The sequence below is a fragment of the Leptosomus discolor genome, chromosome 6 (assembly GCF_034619465.1).
Source record: "Leptosomus discolor isolate bLepDis1 chromosome 6, bLepDis1.hap2, whole genome shotgun sequence".
In the NCBI taxonomy this organism is placed as follows: domain Eukaryota; kingdom Metazoa; phylum Chordata; class Aves; order Leptosomiformes; family Leptosomidae; genus Leptosomus; species Leptosomus discolor.
Window position 1 is genome coordinate 12,581,335 of NC_141396.1, and position 16,240 is coordinate 12,597,574.

Below are 16,240 nucleotides of genomic sequence, written 5' to 3' on the forward strand. Positions count from 1 at the left end.
AATGGTAGCTATAAGAACTAAGGAATTGTCATACTGGGCCATATTCCCTCTCCAACAGTGGCTAAAGTTGCATGCCTGGGAAAACATTGTGCTAGATATATTTTTATTTATTTATTTGAGCTCAGTGCATTTCTCTTCCCTGAACTTCTCCCGTCTCTTCTTGAACTAATGTTAAGTTTTCAGTATCCACAAAATACAGTGGGAAGGAATTTCCCAGCTCATGTATATGTAGTAGTTTGAACTTCCCAGTTTCTCTTGCTGTTTAGGTCTTGTGCACTGAAAAACAGGGAATAATCAATTCAGCTCACTTGTGACTTTACAGGTGTCTTTCATATCTCCTTTGTTGTCTCTTTCTTGGATTGAGAGTGGGAGTAAGTTCTCACTAAAAAAAAAAAGGCCATTCCACATCTTTGATCCATCCTTGCATGCTTGCTTTGATCCTTTTATTATTAGGCACGATAGTCGCAATAGTTTTTGAACTAGGAAGAGTGTAATCTGCTGATTGCTGAAAGTTGGTAAGGGCAAGAATCACCCTCTACATAGACAATTTTTAATGCTTTCTCTCTAAAATTCTGCTGTCGCCTCCTGGCACAGATGGGAGTATCAGAACTTTCTTATATCTGTTGAAGAATGCAGAAAAATGAAGGGATTTTACTTTACAGATTCTTCATAACAAAGACTGTGTTGAAATGGGGAGTTTGTCATCTAGCTCTGTAACGGCGTGGCTGTCCTTCTCTATTATCACACTTTTCCTCCAGGGCGCAAAAGCAAATCACAGAGTCTGCATGTCTCCATAGTTCTGGGACTTAGGTAGTTGTTGGAGACTTTGATACTTGCTGACTGGTATAAAATTGCTAAATAATAATAACACAAAGAATGAGATTTGTACAAGTAATTTGCCCCAAATAATGAGTTCTCTTGAGTTTGTCTTTTTTTTTTTTTATTCATGAGCAGCCTGTAAAATTCTCAGTCATGAATTATTCAGACTTATTTGTGAATTTGTTTGAAAACATTTCCTCACATAGCTGCCTCACCAAGCAGCTCATTGAGAAAATTCCTCTGTTCTGGTTGTGTTCCCCCTTTTTTCCCCAGTCTTAAAGTTCTGTGCTATATTGGGAAGGTAGAGATGAAGAAGGGAAGAGGTAGGTGTTGCCCAGTTATTTCCAGTCTTTGATTGAATGGTGCATACTCTCAAACACTGCATCTAGCCTGAGAAACATGGTTTATTAACATGTAGTGCATAAGAAAGCTTCAAGTCCTTTAGCTTCCTGCTCAATTACAGCAGACCAACAAGCTTATGAAAACTTAATTTAGTGCTTCTTTGTGATTGACTTACGTTCCTGCTAAGTAGGCGATGGAAGGGATCTCTAGAGTTTAATAAGGGATTCATGGATCACTGCACATTGAGGTGTACTTAAACTGTCTTGATTGTGGCTGAATATTTGTTTCTCTAATCCAAATTAGAAGGCAATGTGACAGTTTCATCAGGAGAGTCTTGTAAAGGATAGTTGCACCATTGCCATTTTATACATAGCTATGTCTATTACAATACCTTATTAACAAAATATTGTTATATTGAAGACTGCTTGTGTTCTGTGCCTGAGACAGTCCCTATGCTTAAACATTTGCAGCTCGTAACAACAGAGCAGCCAAACTGCACATGTGATGTTCTGAGTCCCAGAAGCTCCGGATGTGTTGCATGCTCCTTGCATGGGTGGTAAGCACCACAGGAGAGGGAAGACTGTTGTGATGGCTCTTTTCTCAAATTGTGGCACATCCCAAAGAACAGGTCATACTGTAGAGTGTGTAGCTGGCACATAACTGAAACTAGAAGCTTTCTATCAGGTTATTAGTTCTAATACAGGACTGATGTTGGAGTTCATGAAGACCTGTCTCAGTTATCCCACGCTGGACATTAATATGCTCATAAGGATATGGCTTGAGACAGAAAAATCCGTGGTGCTTGACAAGAAGTCAGGACAGAATAGCATCCTTAAAAGCTTTTATTGGGTTGTGGGGGTGGTGCTGATGGGGAACCTTCTTTTTTTTTTTTTTTCTGGTACTTCACTGGTCAGAAAGAGATGCCCGATCACCACATTAACAGTCTACAGGAGAAACTGATTCTCAAACTGATTCAGGAACCTGCTGTAAGTGGTTTGCAGTCAGGTATCAGAAATATGTGATCAAATATACCATTTGCATCACTTTCAAATGATTTCAACGAAATATTGAGTAAGGAGCAGTCGGTACACAAGTAATGCTGAGAGCTGATGGTGTACAAGTCAGGAAAGTGAACTATTAACTAAATGTTTTTTAGTTCTGTGGCTTATCCTGGGACGGCTGCAGTCTTGACTGATGATGCAAACATATATGAAAAGCATGGAAGTCTGAAAACATTAAAGCAGATGTGCTATTTTTGCCTTCATAAACAAAGGCCTGTTGCGATTTTAAAATCAGCATTTGAATCCTGTAGCGCAACTCTTTCTGGCACAATTTTAGGTCAGTCTGGATGTAACATTGTAAAAAACGGAGCCTAAGAAGTTATAGTGAACACCTATAAAAATTTGATCGTGTTCTTCTGTTTGAAAAATCTCTGTCACCATGGAGCTAGAAAAGTTGCTTGTTTGAATTTAGTGCCCTGTTGTGCTGTGTAAAGTGGAAAGCATTTGCAGAGAAGATCTGGGGCTGGTGATGAGAATACAGCTGATGAAATCTATTGAGAATGAGAGTGCTGTTGGTGTAAATGAGATTGAGTTGAATTATCACAGACCACTTTGCATAGTGGGTCTTTAATAATGGTGATCAAACCTTGAACACAATGATTGTTCCAGCTGGTGTCCTTGTTTAGCCTAGCTTGAATGAGTGTGGATGCATTTTAACATAGTGCTCACGTAGCTTCCCAGGAGTAAATTCGCAGTTGTCAGTGACTAGTGCGAAGTGTTACAGATCCCTGACCTAGTGTGCTATTAGCTGGCTCAGGTACTGGTTTCTGTGTAGCTGTGGCAGAAGATAGCTCAGTGTGGCCTTGCTTGCTTTCAGGACACACATCATTAGCAGCAGACAAGTTATTCAGCCACAGAGTGCAGCCTGTCGCTTCCTTCCCAATGCATTACGAACCTGATCAGCAGCAGTGTGCAGACTTTTGTTCACTACCTTCTTGGCAAGTTAGTTCAGGACGGTTTGAAACAAAATGTTTTTTAGTAGGGGAGAAAAGTCGAGTTAAAAGTAATCCTTGCATTATGTTTGGAACTAGAGCTGCAGTAAAGGGCAAACTTTGGCCGATACCCTGTGGGAGCCTTTCTAGTTGCATTTGTAAAGAAGCTGATAACAAGGGCAAGTCAAAGATTTAAGCCAGTACCAAACCTGGGTCAGAAGTGGAAGGAAGGGTGTGGTGAGACAGCATGGACCAGTTGAATATGAGCCAAGGTAGGTCTGGGAAAAATTTAGCCTTGCTTATGCCAGAATTTCTCCCAAGATAGCAAAGAGCCTCCTAGGGCCTAAACTGGCAAATTCACCTTCTGTCCAGCCACTGATTTCCATCTTGAAACCTAGAGATGGGCCTTCACATCCCAAGTCTCAAAAAGCAATTGTGGGTCAGGAGTGATTAACAAAGTATGTTTTCCTTGAAAATGCTGGTTTGGTTTGATCAAAACCATAATGTTTTCCAAGATGCAAATACCCTGTCCTTCCTAGAATAGCCACTTGGAGCTGGTTTCCTTTGGGAGACCAGTGAGCCAGATTTAAGTACCTCTTTTGTCAGTCTGTCTTTTCACAGGTGAGTGTAGTAACCCACCAAGCCTTCTCTCCGTTTCTTGCCTGTTGGGGCTTTTCCATGTTCTACAAGTGAGTCAAGCAAAACATTTTTAGTGTTATATCTTACAGTTAGTGCACTCACTGGGGGTGTGGTAAACCCAGGATCAAATATCTTTTGCTCTAAGCTATCAATGCAGAAGTGATGAACATTTGTCTCTCCTTCTCTTCCCTACCTGCAATGGCAGAATAACCCACTTCAACTGCTGATCCTAATGAAAAACAGACTTTCTGAAGCCTTGCATTTCTATGCAACAGGAAGGGTTATTTGTATTCACAGCAGAGCTGGCGTAAGACTGGATTTTCAGCTCCTTTTCATTGTGTCTCTAGTTTCCTTGTTCTTTTCTTCTTGCTCTTGTTAGCTTGCATTGATTGGTAAGTGGTAAAGAAGGGAGAAAAACACAGTCCCAGAAAACAAAAACCAAGGAAGAAATAAAAAAAAAAGCGAGAGAATATTTTTCATTTCATTACTGTGCTTCACAGTCCCTATTCTGACATTTAGAACAGCATAATATGCATGTCTCTGTTCATTAGGTTTCTCAGTACTACACAGTGACAGCCACAGAGAAAAAAAAAATAAATAAAAAGAAACAATCTTAAACATGCACTAACCTTTCCAGGCTAAATAACAGAAATGAGAACAGCTAAGGAGAAATATGTTTTCTGAAAAAGTATATATAACCAAATTCATGGCCTTGCATAGGTTATTCAAATATCATTACAAAGGGGAAAAAGAGAATACTGAACTCTAGGGCAGAAGTAACTAATTTTCTGCCTAATGACTTGTTTGTTTTGCACATACATGTTTGGGCAGATCTACTGCTGGTATTTGAACCACAGTAAATGACACAAGGAGACTGCTGAAACTAGAGATAGGCATAAAGATATTTGGGAACTGATACAGGTCCACAAAAATAAGAAAGCTTTGTACAGAAAGGGCTTTACATGTTGTGGAAATAGGATATCTGCACCAAGTGGACATATCTAAGCTATTACCCAATAAACTGGAGCATATGTGTGCCACAGTGTGGTGTCAAATACAAATATTATCTTGGAAATGTTAAATGTTAAGTTTTTTATCCTAAATTTACTAAGAAGATAGGATATAGCAATATTATTTAGAGTTCTAGATATAGCTAGTCTGCATCTGACAGGCATATTTGGATGGGTCCAGGGATGCCTCTGCAGAAGGATTGTTAGAGTTATATCAAAAAGAAGTATGATGGAATGCAGCTTCGGTTTTTACCTCCCATCAGTTCCAAGAGAACTAGAGCACTCTAAGATTGTGTGGGTTTTACTGAAATTTCTGTGGGAAGAAAAAAGAACAAAAGAGACATTTCAGCTCTCTGGAAGTGAAATATTTTGATTTCTCATATTGGCACTTTTAATTTTTTGTCATTTTATATTCTTTTTGGGATGTCAATTACAATTTTTTTTTTCAAGTGTGGAGATTAAATTTCTCAATGGAGTTTTCTTTCATGGAAGTTTTGAGATTTGTGAATTTTCCTCAGTTGGAAAAAAAGTAAAAATCTGAGTAATTTGTGCAGAATAATTCTCAGTCTATTTAGCATCAGTAATTACACATTGCTAATCTTAGTATTCCATATAATTAGCCTGATTCTAATTCTTGGGTTTTACAGATGGGAAAAGTGTTTCTTGATTCTTGTATGACCTTCCCCAAGATTATATCAGCTGGTGACAAAGAATGGGGGGAAATCCGCACTGGTTTTTATATTTACTCTTCCCAGTTTTCTGTGCCTGCTATATTCAGGTCTGTTTCTAAAGCTACCAGATGTCAAAATATTCATTAGGGGAAATGCTCATTAGACATTTACATCTCTCATTCCTCTGGCAAGCAGAGGAGGAGAGGGCCAAGAGAAGACAACAAGGTTTGGAAAAAGATATAAGCAACTGTCCAGCTGCTTTTCAGATCCAAGGTTGGCCCAAAGCCGAGGGTATGTGCAACTCCCACAGCATAATGAAGGTCTCCAAGCAGGTCGCCATGCAGGTTGGCACTGAACCTCGTTGAGTTCACTGCTACCTTTCATCGGGAGAGTTGCTCTTCAGAAAGGCTTTATGCGCGCACTGCTTCCTCTTCCTTTTTCTCCCCCACTTAATTTCTATTTATTTGTTAAGTAGGGGATTTGCAGACCCATTCAGAGGGTGCTGTGAGGGATGTCAGTGGCAGGGTTCTGTATCTGGAGCAGACAGCTGCCCTGCTGTCACTGATAAGCATTCCTGGGAGGGTGGAGATTGAAATTTAGCACTTCTAAAGCCCTAATTGGCACAAGCCTTCATGAAGCATATGTGCCCGCTGCAGCTCTGCCATCTGATGCCTCGGCAGGCGGCTGGCGCTTTGCACGTTGGGCACCTCTGCAAAGAGGAACCCTCCAGGCTAGAGGGAAGCACCTCCCGGGCAGCTGTGGGGTTGTGCGTTTTAGGGAGCAGAGGGAATATACATGTCAGGGTGCCCTGAGGAGGGGTCATGGCAGTTGTGTGAACCGCCCCCATCATAGCAGGGGATGCATGTTGTCCTCTGGGCCCTGAGCCAAGGCAAGGGTTACCGTGCAGCTATTTCAGGGGGACGTGATACTCGGATGGTTGCGGTCACTGTGATTTGGTCCCCAGTTGCCACAGGGTGGGTGTTCCTGGGGGACATGGTGGGGCCTGGGGTTGATGGTCAGGGCACCTGGAAGGGCCTGGGGGTGTCTTGCTGCTGCAGGGCCACAGGGCAGGGCTGGCAGAGGAAAACGTGAGGGAGCCACCGAGTAAATTGGGCTCTGTAGACAGACCCGGTGAGTCAGGCAGCAGTTCAGGGCTGGGCTGGGCCTGGTGCTGGGGGGAGCCTTGGGGCAGTACCTTGGTGTCTGCTCAGGGAGCCTCAGGGCTGCCCTCTGCACCGCCATGACCAGGGCCCACGTGCACCTCAGGGCGAGGGGCAGTGCAGGGCCTCGCAGCCAGGGCCTGTCCCACTCCCCTGCTGGGTGGAGGGGACAGGCTGGGGGCAGCCCTGGGCATTGGGCACCTCCCTGAGGGCGCTGTTCCGTAGTCTTAATTTCTCTGTGGAGCCATTTGTGGAGTGTCACTGAGATACAAAGTTGGGGTGTCTGCCCTGCACCATATCTTCTGCCTGATGGGATTTACATTTTAATAGCCTGAGTTTGCAGCTCTTTATTTATGGATAGCAAGATAAGGCTCTAATTTTGGATGTAAAGTAGTAAGTAGGCATAGTGGGAGGTGGGAGATTAAAATGGGAGCAGATAATAAGGGAGGCTGCTTTTCTTCTGAAGGATGTTTCATGATGGTTGGCCCTGGTAAACCACTCTTTTTTTCAGGTGCCTCTCCTGTCTCTCTCATCAGCCATACATGACTTGCTTCAGGCAGCCTCTCTCCATGCTACGAGGGATTTAACAGAATTGCGCTGTAGAAACAGATGTCTGTGAGATGTGTGTGCTCTGTGCCCCTTCCTCTGTTGCAGGAACTATGTGTTCGCTTATGCCTTCAGCTCCCACATCGCCATGCTTTTTCTGCTCTGTCTCACATGCTGGTTTGGGGCTATTGGTATGTAAGAGGTAGGATGGCTTTTGGCTTTGGAAATGGCAGTGGTGAGGTCTGTCCCTCTCCGCCGGTGCAAGCAGACACGTGGCTATTTTCCTGCCATGCTCATGCCAGCTTGTAGAGAGCTCGTAAGGACTGAACTTCTACCAGTCCTTTGCTTTTCTGCCAGATGGGTTGAAGTTGGTGGTGTTATCAAGGGAGCAGGGCGATGTGTATCCATGAGCCTTATTTCTTAGGAATCCAGGCTGAAAATAATAAGAGGCATATAGATCAGGGTTTTTGTCAGAGAAGAAGTGTTGCGCCTCTTTAATTTACTGCGGTTTTAATGGGATAGAGAGGAGAATAAGATATACAGTGACCTGGTAAGGAGAAATGCAAAATAAATTAGTAGCAATAGTAATGGTCTGGTAGTTTATGTCCTAAATGCAGGTCTTGTTAAAGGAGCCCGTCATCTTGAAAGTCAGAATATTTTTTTTTTTAAGACATTAACAAGAGAGCAGGCTGAAATGTTTTGCTGGAAATTATTTTTGCTAAAATTGCTTTCCTCCTCCTGGTAAGATAATTTTATTCTAGAAGTGCCTGTTTTGGCAGGAGGGAAAAGCTGTTTATCAAAAGAGCTAATAGAACTCCTAAACCTGGAAAAACTTCCATTCTGGCTAAATTTAAAACTTTTCACTGAAATCACAGAAACGTTGGTTGTTGGAGACATTTCGAGGTCCCCATTTCAACCTTACTCAAAGCAGGGTTATCACCAGCTATAAATCAGGTCAGCCATGGCTTTTTCTAGCCAGGTCTTTAAAACCTCCAAGGATGGAGGCTTTACAGATATTCTGGGTAGACTGTCTTGGTGTTGAACTATTTTCTTTATGGAGGTTTTTCTCTTGTTGTCTAGTCTGTTTCCCAGGCCAAAACTGGTGATCACTTGCTTGTGCTATATCATCTGCTATAACCAAAAGAGTTTGACTAGAGACAAGCCAGTGGGTTATCTGGGCATCAGAGCTGTGAAAAGAATCAACAGTTTCAGTGCTTGTGAAACACGGCAGATAGTAATCACTGTTTCTACTGCATACAGCAGATCTCATCTTGTATCCTAAACCATTACGTCTAGCCTGTCAGCTTCTTCCCACTACAGTCTGCCTGCTAGGGTTCAGGGAGGAGATGAGGAAGAAAAGGTCTGATTGGCTCAACATACATCTCTGCAAATACTTCCGATGTCAGTTTAGGCAAATGCTTTTAACAATCCATTCAATTATGTTAAGCACCCATAAAAGGAATCCTAAGCCCTCCCTGGGGTCATTTCAGTTCCATGAGATAGTAATTGTTTGAGACTAACCATGATTTCTTCTTTTGCCTTCAGGTGATTCTAATTCTGACAAAGCTGTATGACTACAACCTGGGAAGCATCACAGAGAGCTCTCTTTGGAGGTATGGAGATAAATTGAGTTAATAATTACCACCTTACTTAAATAGGAAGAGCCTGATACAATTCTTTTATTGAATTTAATTGGATTTTTTTAAGTGTGCTGGAAGGTTTGTAGCTAAACCCTCTCTCTCTCACTTCCATTCTTTCATACTCAAGGACAAAGAAGCTGAAGTCTGATTGTCTTGTTTCAGCTAGATAATGTACTTCATGGATGTGCTATCATTTGATTTCCCTTTTCCCATCTTATTCAGAATCAAATCAAACAATTGGTTTATTTTTAGGAGAAGTCAAGAGCCTTAAGTACTTGTTTATAATGAAGGATCTCATGGCTGTCTGCTGCCCAAATTGTCCTTATGAAAAGTCAGTGCTACTAAGACTGGTGGAACACCTGTAAGCGAGTATTCAATGTCTGTTTATTCAGAACTGAGTGTTAGTACCAGATAATTGATTTCCACTTACGTGATGTTGACTGCTGAACTGATTTATAGGGAATGCCTTGGTACTTTCATGATTTCAAAGCGTATCATGCACTCTGTGAACCAAAGGAAAGAGTTGGGCCATGGTCTGTATCTTAAGGCTGTTACTTGGATCCGATGAGAGCAGACAGTGCCTGTTTTTATCTCTCCGAAAAATGGATCTAAGGAGTGTTTATGTCACGTGTCCCTGGGGGTATATTTCATGAGCTATAAGGCACCAAAGGGAGGTTTTCTCATGGTTCCATCTTTGGTGGGAAGTCTAGGGGTTTTGTTTGCAGGTCATTGATGGAGGTGGACAGGCTACTGTCTCGATCAAGAAAACTTTGGGTATTTGAAACTAAAAATTCTTGTTAAGATAAACTTGTTTTAATAAACTTGTTTGGGAAAAGTTTTTCATTTCCAAGGAAAAATTTTGTGTCAGAAGTAAAACAAATAACCTTTCTGTACAAGGAACTGAACAGGGTTTTAAGAGAGTATCACATGAGGTATTTCACATGGAGTATATTCTGAACTCAGGCTAGTGCTCTACCCACTGTCCTGAAGGAATAAAACAAATAAACAAAAACCAAGACAAAACCCCCAAAAACCTAAAGAAATACAAAACTTCTAGGATTTGTTCTGAACAGCAACAGGAACACTCAAAAGTATTAGTATTTTGTGGGGTTGGGTAAATCGTTTCTCATCCCGCTGTGAGGGGATAATCAGATCTTTCCATTTCGTATACATTGCTGCTACGGCTTGAGATCAAAAATGATCCTATTTTCTCTACGACCTTTGTCTTTACTGTGGTGTGCACACTGTAGTAAAGAGTCTTTCAGGACTGTGGCTTTGGCAATGATTTTCTGAAGGGGGGTTGGGTTTGCTTCTTTTATTTCTCAGTGGTTTTGAGAAAGAATATTAATAAACACAAAATATATTATTTTTATTACTTCTTACAGTCATTTCACCTTGAGAAATATTCATCTCTGTTTCATGAGTCATTGAGGAAGGTATGGTGTTTCAGCCTCCTTCCCCATTGCTGACAGTGCTGAAGAACTACTTTGCTCATGTGATGCAATGCAGGATTGTGTTGGGATACTGGTTTAGGACTGAAAATAGGACAGGCACGTCAGAGTGGAAAACTCACTTCTTGTTGAGTTACGTGAATGTGGGCACAAAATTGCGCTAATGATCTTATGCTGTTGTCTGTCCCAGAATTGGTTTCTGTGAAGCATGCCACAATGGCATAAATTTTACCCTGATAAGAGAAACAACAGTGGGGAAGTCACCGGAGGATGTACCAGATTTTGGGACCTTGTCAATGTAGCAGTCCCAGAGCTCGTGAGTGCCGTGCACTTTTCTGGACTTCAGACAGTTCTAGTGTCAGAACATGAGTAACAACATAGTAATAGCCTGATTGTTTCCTCTAACCCAGTACCCTATTACCAAAAAGCAGTCTAAGAACTAGATCTAGCAGGATTATCATATCTGACACTTCCTTCTAGTATTCTCCTAGCATTCATTCTTAGGGTTGAAGTTTAGGGTCCTTCCTCAACCTTCAGTTTAAGGTCTGTCAGGGTCTGAATAATATTTATGCCAGGGGATTAATATTCCATGAGCTAACTTTCTTAATGTATTTTGGAGTGTGTTAAAATTTTTAGTACCTGTGCCATCTTAAAGCAAGGAATTCCATAGATTATTTGAGGAACCACTTGTCTTAATTTGGACCAATCAGCTTCACGTTCACTCGGCACAAGTCACTTGTCAGGACTTGATTACAGTTGCATGGCCAACTATCCAGAATCCCTGGGCAAATGCTGTGGACTGAGAAATGTTGAAGGAGAGCCAGGAGAGCTAAAATCAACCGATCAATCCACTTTTCTTTGCAGTGCTCTGTTATTCTTGATTGGCCCTTCAGTGCTCATGACTGCTCTGAAAGTTGCCAGTGCAACCCATTGTCATTCCTTGATGCTGTTGCCTTGCATAAGCCCCAGGTTTTTACATTGTGCTGTGTCCTGAGTCTGGCTCTGCTGTTACATCCCCGCCCACCATGCAAGCATGCCTTCAGTTCACTAATAAATATCCCTATGAAGATCCCAGGACAGCTTCTCTGTTCTTAGTATGATGGAAAGAAATTACAAGATGGGCATATCTTATTATTTAATGCACCTGACAGACAGCTGTTGCTCCTCCTGGCTGCTTAAGTGATACGTTAATTTAAATCTCACAGAATCACAGAATGGTAGGAGTTGGAAGGGACCTCTGGAGATCATCTGGTCCAACTCACATGCCAAAGCAGGTTAGCCTAGACCAGGTCACACAGGAAAGCATCCAGATGGGTTTTGAATATCTCCGGAGAAGGAGACTCCACAACCTCCCTTGGCAGCCTGTTCCAGTGCTCTGCCACTCTCACAGTGAAAAAGTTCCTCCTCATGTTCAAGTGGGACTTCCTGTGCTCCAGTTTGTGCCCGTTGCCCCTTGTCCTATCACCACGCCCTACTGAAAAGAGCCTGGCCCCATCCTCTTGACACCCACCCTTTAGATATTTATAAGTGTTGATAAGGTCCCCTCTCAGCCTTCTCCAGGTTAAGAGCCCCAGGTCTCTCGGCCATTCCTCGTAAGAAAGTTGCTCCAGTTCCCTCATCATCTTCGCAGCCCTCCGCTGGACTCTCTCCAGCAGTTCCCTGTCCCTCTTGGACTGGGGGGCCCAGAACTGGACACGGTACTCCAGATGTGGCTTCACCAGGGCAGAGTAGAGGGGAAGGAGAACCTCCCTTGACCTGCTGGCCACAGTCTTCTTAATGCAACCCAGGACGCCATTGGCCTTGGCCACAAGGGCACATTGCTGGCTCATGGTCAACCCCTTATCCACCAAAACTCCTAGGTCCCTCGCAGCAGAGCTACTCTCAAGCAGGTCGACCCCCAACCTGTACTGGTGTATGGGGTTATTCCTCCCCAGGTGCAGGACCTGCTTGTTTGAAAAGCATAGGAAAAAAAAAAGAATTTAGAGAAGGGGAGAAACATATCATGCACTTTAATTTATTCCATGCCTCTAGGTTTGATACTGGGGACTGGAAAAAAGCATGATCTCATGTCTGGTTTGATTTCTGATGTCAAGAGTTCTATTTCTGAAGGATAAAGGAGAAAGTCAGGTAGTTCTGCAGGTACCCGGAAGTGTAGAGGAATCTCTGCCTTGAAAACATGACAAAGAAATACCACTCTTGCCTCCTGTACGAGTGCATTCTCAAAAGGTTGATGAATGATGAGGGGCTGTTTAGAAGCGTGTCAGAGACACGAGTCATTTATGCTATAGCTGGTTATAAGTACATCTGTCATTCCAAGGTGTAGTTGGGTGATTTAAGCAGTCTTGTGACTGATGGGACTGTAACCATCCATAACACAATTATACCATTGCCTACAAGATATGAATCTGTCGTCTTTATAAACACACTGCTACCTGTTAGGATGGCATTTCTTTGTAATTTTTCAGCCAGTTTAACTACAGTTGGCTGCAGCACTAATGGATGGAGATCGCCCTTCTAAAACTAACGATGAATTGAGACCACTGGTGATGAAGGGATGAAATACAGTAAAGAGAAAGAGATGGGGAGAATGTATACAGTCTTCTAGAGTGCTAAGGCTCTGTGCTTACTGAGCTTTGGATGGCAAGTGAGCTGCTGCTTCTGTATAGTGTAGATGAGATTTTTTGCATCAGGCTGGGTCTGACTTTAATTACACTGTTATCCTCTCAGCAGACTTATTCCACAGTTTTAGTTGAGGGCTTTTTGTTTACTTTTTGTTATTTTTTTCATAGAAGAGGAGGAAAATGGAGGAGAAAAGATTATCTGTCACTGAGCAATTAACCGAGTGTATTGGATTTATTTCTTTTCCTTACCTAGATATCTCTCAGATCACAAAGAGGATTAAGCTGTGAGACTTAGGAGAAGATGTTTTTTGCCACTGGAGTAAGATAAGCTTACGTTTCCAATAAATAAAAATGTCAGAATAGTGACTGTGGTATCCATGAGCTGCAGACAGCTGTGGGGGAGGACTAATCTTTTTTCTGTTTGTGTAAATATGATGCTCTGGAAAGATGTGTGTACAGGACACTTTCCCTCAGGGCTTTGAGAGGCTGACAAGCAATGAGTGCTGCCATTCACCTCTTTGTGTTCTTATAGCTCTGTATTTGGTCAGGAATGAGTAATTTCATGGAACTTGCTGTAAAAATAGCAGTAATTAAACTTTGCTTTTCAGCCAGAAGGTAGGAAGATGTAGAGTTTGCTTAGTTTGAGGGCATTTATGTTCTAAATCGCGATCTGTTGCTCTGTTAGTTCTGGAAGTTATTGATGATACTCTGAAACCCCAACACTCTGCCTGAACTCCAAGCTTCTTGGTTCAGGAGTGCTTGACGCCTCCAGCCTGTCCTTCACTGCTCCTGGTTTCTGCAGTAAGGAAACTTCAGTGCATATGCCATAAAGGAATCTCAAGGGCTCAAATAAATACCTATGCCTCAGACAGATCTGGCTATAACTTCCCATATGTAAAGCAGGGGATGTTAATAGTTTTGGGTTTGTGGTGGTTTTTTTTAATTTTTTTTTTTTTTCCCCCCTGGAAAGCTTAGAATGGATTTAGCTAATGGGCATCTGCAATATTTTGAAGATTGCCTGGTGATAAGTATTATAGAGGTCAGAGCAAGATAAAGATTCTGAGAACTCCAAGGCTTTATTTCTAGATTTTTCATGGCCTTTTTGTTTAACATTGAACTAGTGTTTTGACCCCTCTATCAGTTTACTCATCCCCATCTTCCAACACCACCACTGCATATCATCCTGTCCTTTCAAGAGGGGAAATTGGGTATGTAAGCCAGAGAAGAATCAGAACCCTCAGAACATCTCTACCTCTCAGTATAGGAACAATCTTCATTTATTCCATAGGACAACTTGATATAATAAAGAATTCACTGTCCTTACTGTGTTCTTATCCTCTTCTGCTGTCATCTACTGCTCTCATCTACTTAGGTCTAAGTACCGTTATGGTGTCATGTCTGTACATTGGGTAGTCCCATAATCACCATTATGCATGCGAGTGTGTCGGTGAAAACACTTCTTGTTGGAGATGGGTTTGCATTAGTATGTTAGATAATGAAAAGGAGAAATGGAGCAACAGGAATATGTTCTTTTCTGTTGCAGATTCTCTAGGGATAGAAGCCTCAGGGAGAGAGGTAGATGTTGATTAAGGATCATATCTGAATGCAGCCTTGCAATATTAACCAGATGATCTCTGTTAGACATCTTTCTCTCCCTTGAATCCTGTTGTTTGAAAAGTCTTGTCTGTGAGTTGACCCCAGGTATGTGGTTATAAATACTATAGATGCTTTGAAGCCTCGTATATTTATGTTTCTGCATGCAATTTCTCTGGGTCCTTGCTATTAAGAACGCCCTATCTACAGAGCTACAGCCACCCATGTCATCTTCAATATTGTTGACGTCTTTGTGGAGATTTCCTTCTCTAGAATAGAGAGTTCTTGCAACAAGAGACTTGAAATATTGTCAGTATCTGCTTACTTCCTTTGAGGGAAATTTCCAGGATATATCTGTTATTGTTTTCATCATTCTCCTGCGCACTTTATGCTGATTCCTTACTTCTGTTTTGCAGATGGGCTGTTCTCAGCTCACACATATTTTCTACCTGCTGAGCCACATTAATAAGGTCATAACTTGTGGCTTAGTGACACAGTGTGCTCTGCAACAGCAGATTAGGGTCTTTTAGCTGAAGTAGGTAGGAGAAGCAAATCTATATGAGAGGAACCGACAAAATGAGGGGAAGGAAAGTCTCATTAAGCACATTTTAACCAGCGGTTTTGTGGGAAAGGGGAGCTTGAAAAGGAGTATTTGAAAAGCTTTTATCTATAAATATAGTGCTTCAGTTGCTCAGTGTGAGTAAGTCATTTTTCTTAACTGAATATCAGAGCTTGATAAATGCTGCTACATTATCTCCCATGGGCATTTAGTGAAATTGTAACAATGACATTTCCTTGTGTCTTTTATTTTAATTTTTTTCATTTTTGCTCCTGAAAACATACGAACCACTGGCTGCTTTATGTATAGATGCTGGAGGGCACCCTGGGGCGGAGGGAAGAATGAGTGTGCACACTCAGCTATTCTCGTAGGAAGCAGTATCTTTTTACAGCTTGATCACAGCAGGAGATCTGCTTGCACTGGAAGCAGGCTTAGAACGTGGATTTCATGCACTGACTAAGTGTGGAGCTGAGTGCAGCCTTCTTCCTGTGGGATGGGACACTCTATTCAGCCATCAGGACCCCTGGGGACCTAGCAGTTTCTATAGCTATCAATTTTTTACATGAAGAGGGCTCATTTTACCCTGGTGACTAACACTAATAAAAACTTCTAGCACAGTCAACTCTTCTAGCTGGTTGCCAAAGTTTCCTGGGATGTTTTGCCTGCTATAAAAAAGAGCTCCAAGGAGGGGGTGTGTGGGGTGTGGTGGTATAGGGTGAGGGGGGGAAACAACCAACCAATCAAACAAAAAACCCACCAAAAAAGCCGAAAGACCTACTTAGGAAACAACTCACAGCAGATGTTTAAATATATCCTAATTTGGCAGGAAACTTAAGTCTTACTGAATTTTACCACATTCTTACCTTCCCTGAAGACTGAAGGCCAGTATAAGCCTTGAATTTTGTGATATAAAATGTGTGTGTGTGTTTAATCAACCTCAAGTAAGTTGTGCCTTGACATAGCTTGAAGAATCATACCCTGACATTTTGAAGAGTCAGATTTGATTGAAGGTTTAGTGATGTGCTCCTTGTTGCCTGGTCCGCATGGGTAAAAAATTCAGCACTAATGACAATGCAAATTTATTAAGTATATTAAAAATGTGTTCTCTGTTGCAGTCAGTGATGAAATGTAGGAGTATTATCAAGTAAATTAAAAAGAACTCAAATCTGTTTTCTGCATGAAAAAACATGTAAATC

General features: G+C 41.9%; 1 protein-coding gene across 1 annotated transcript in view; it reads left to right on the forward strand.

Annotated features, from left to right (window-relative positions):
* Window positions 1-16,240, forward strand: part of SORCS1 (sortilin related VPS10 domain containing receptor 1) — a 303,971-nt gene that overhangs the window by 86,041 nt on the left and 201,690 nt on the right. Inside the window, exon 2 of the mRNA XM_086467217.1 lies at window positions 8,726-8,793. Coding sequence (XP_086323343.1) covers window positions 8,726-8,793 — 68 coding nt within the window. The remainder of the gene's footprint in view (window positions 1-8,725; window positions 8,794-16,240) is intronic.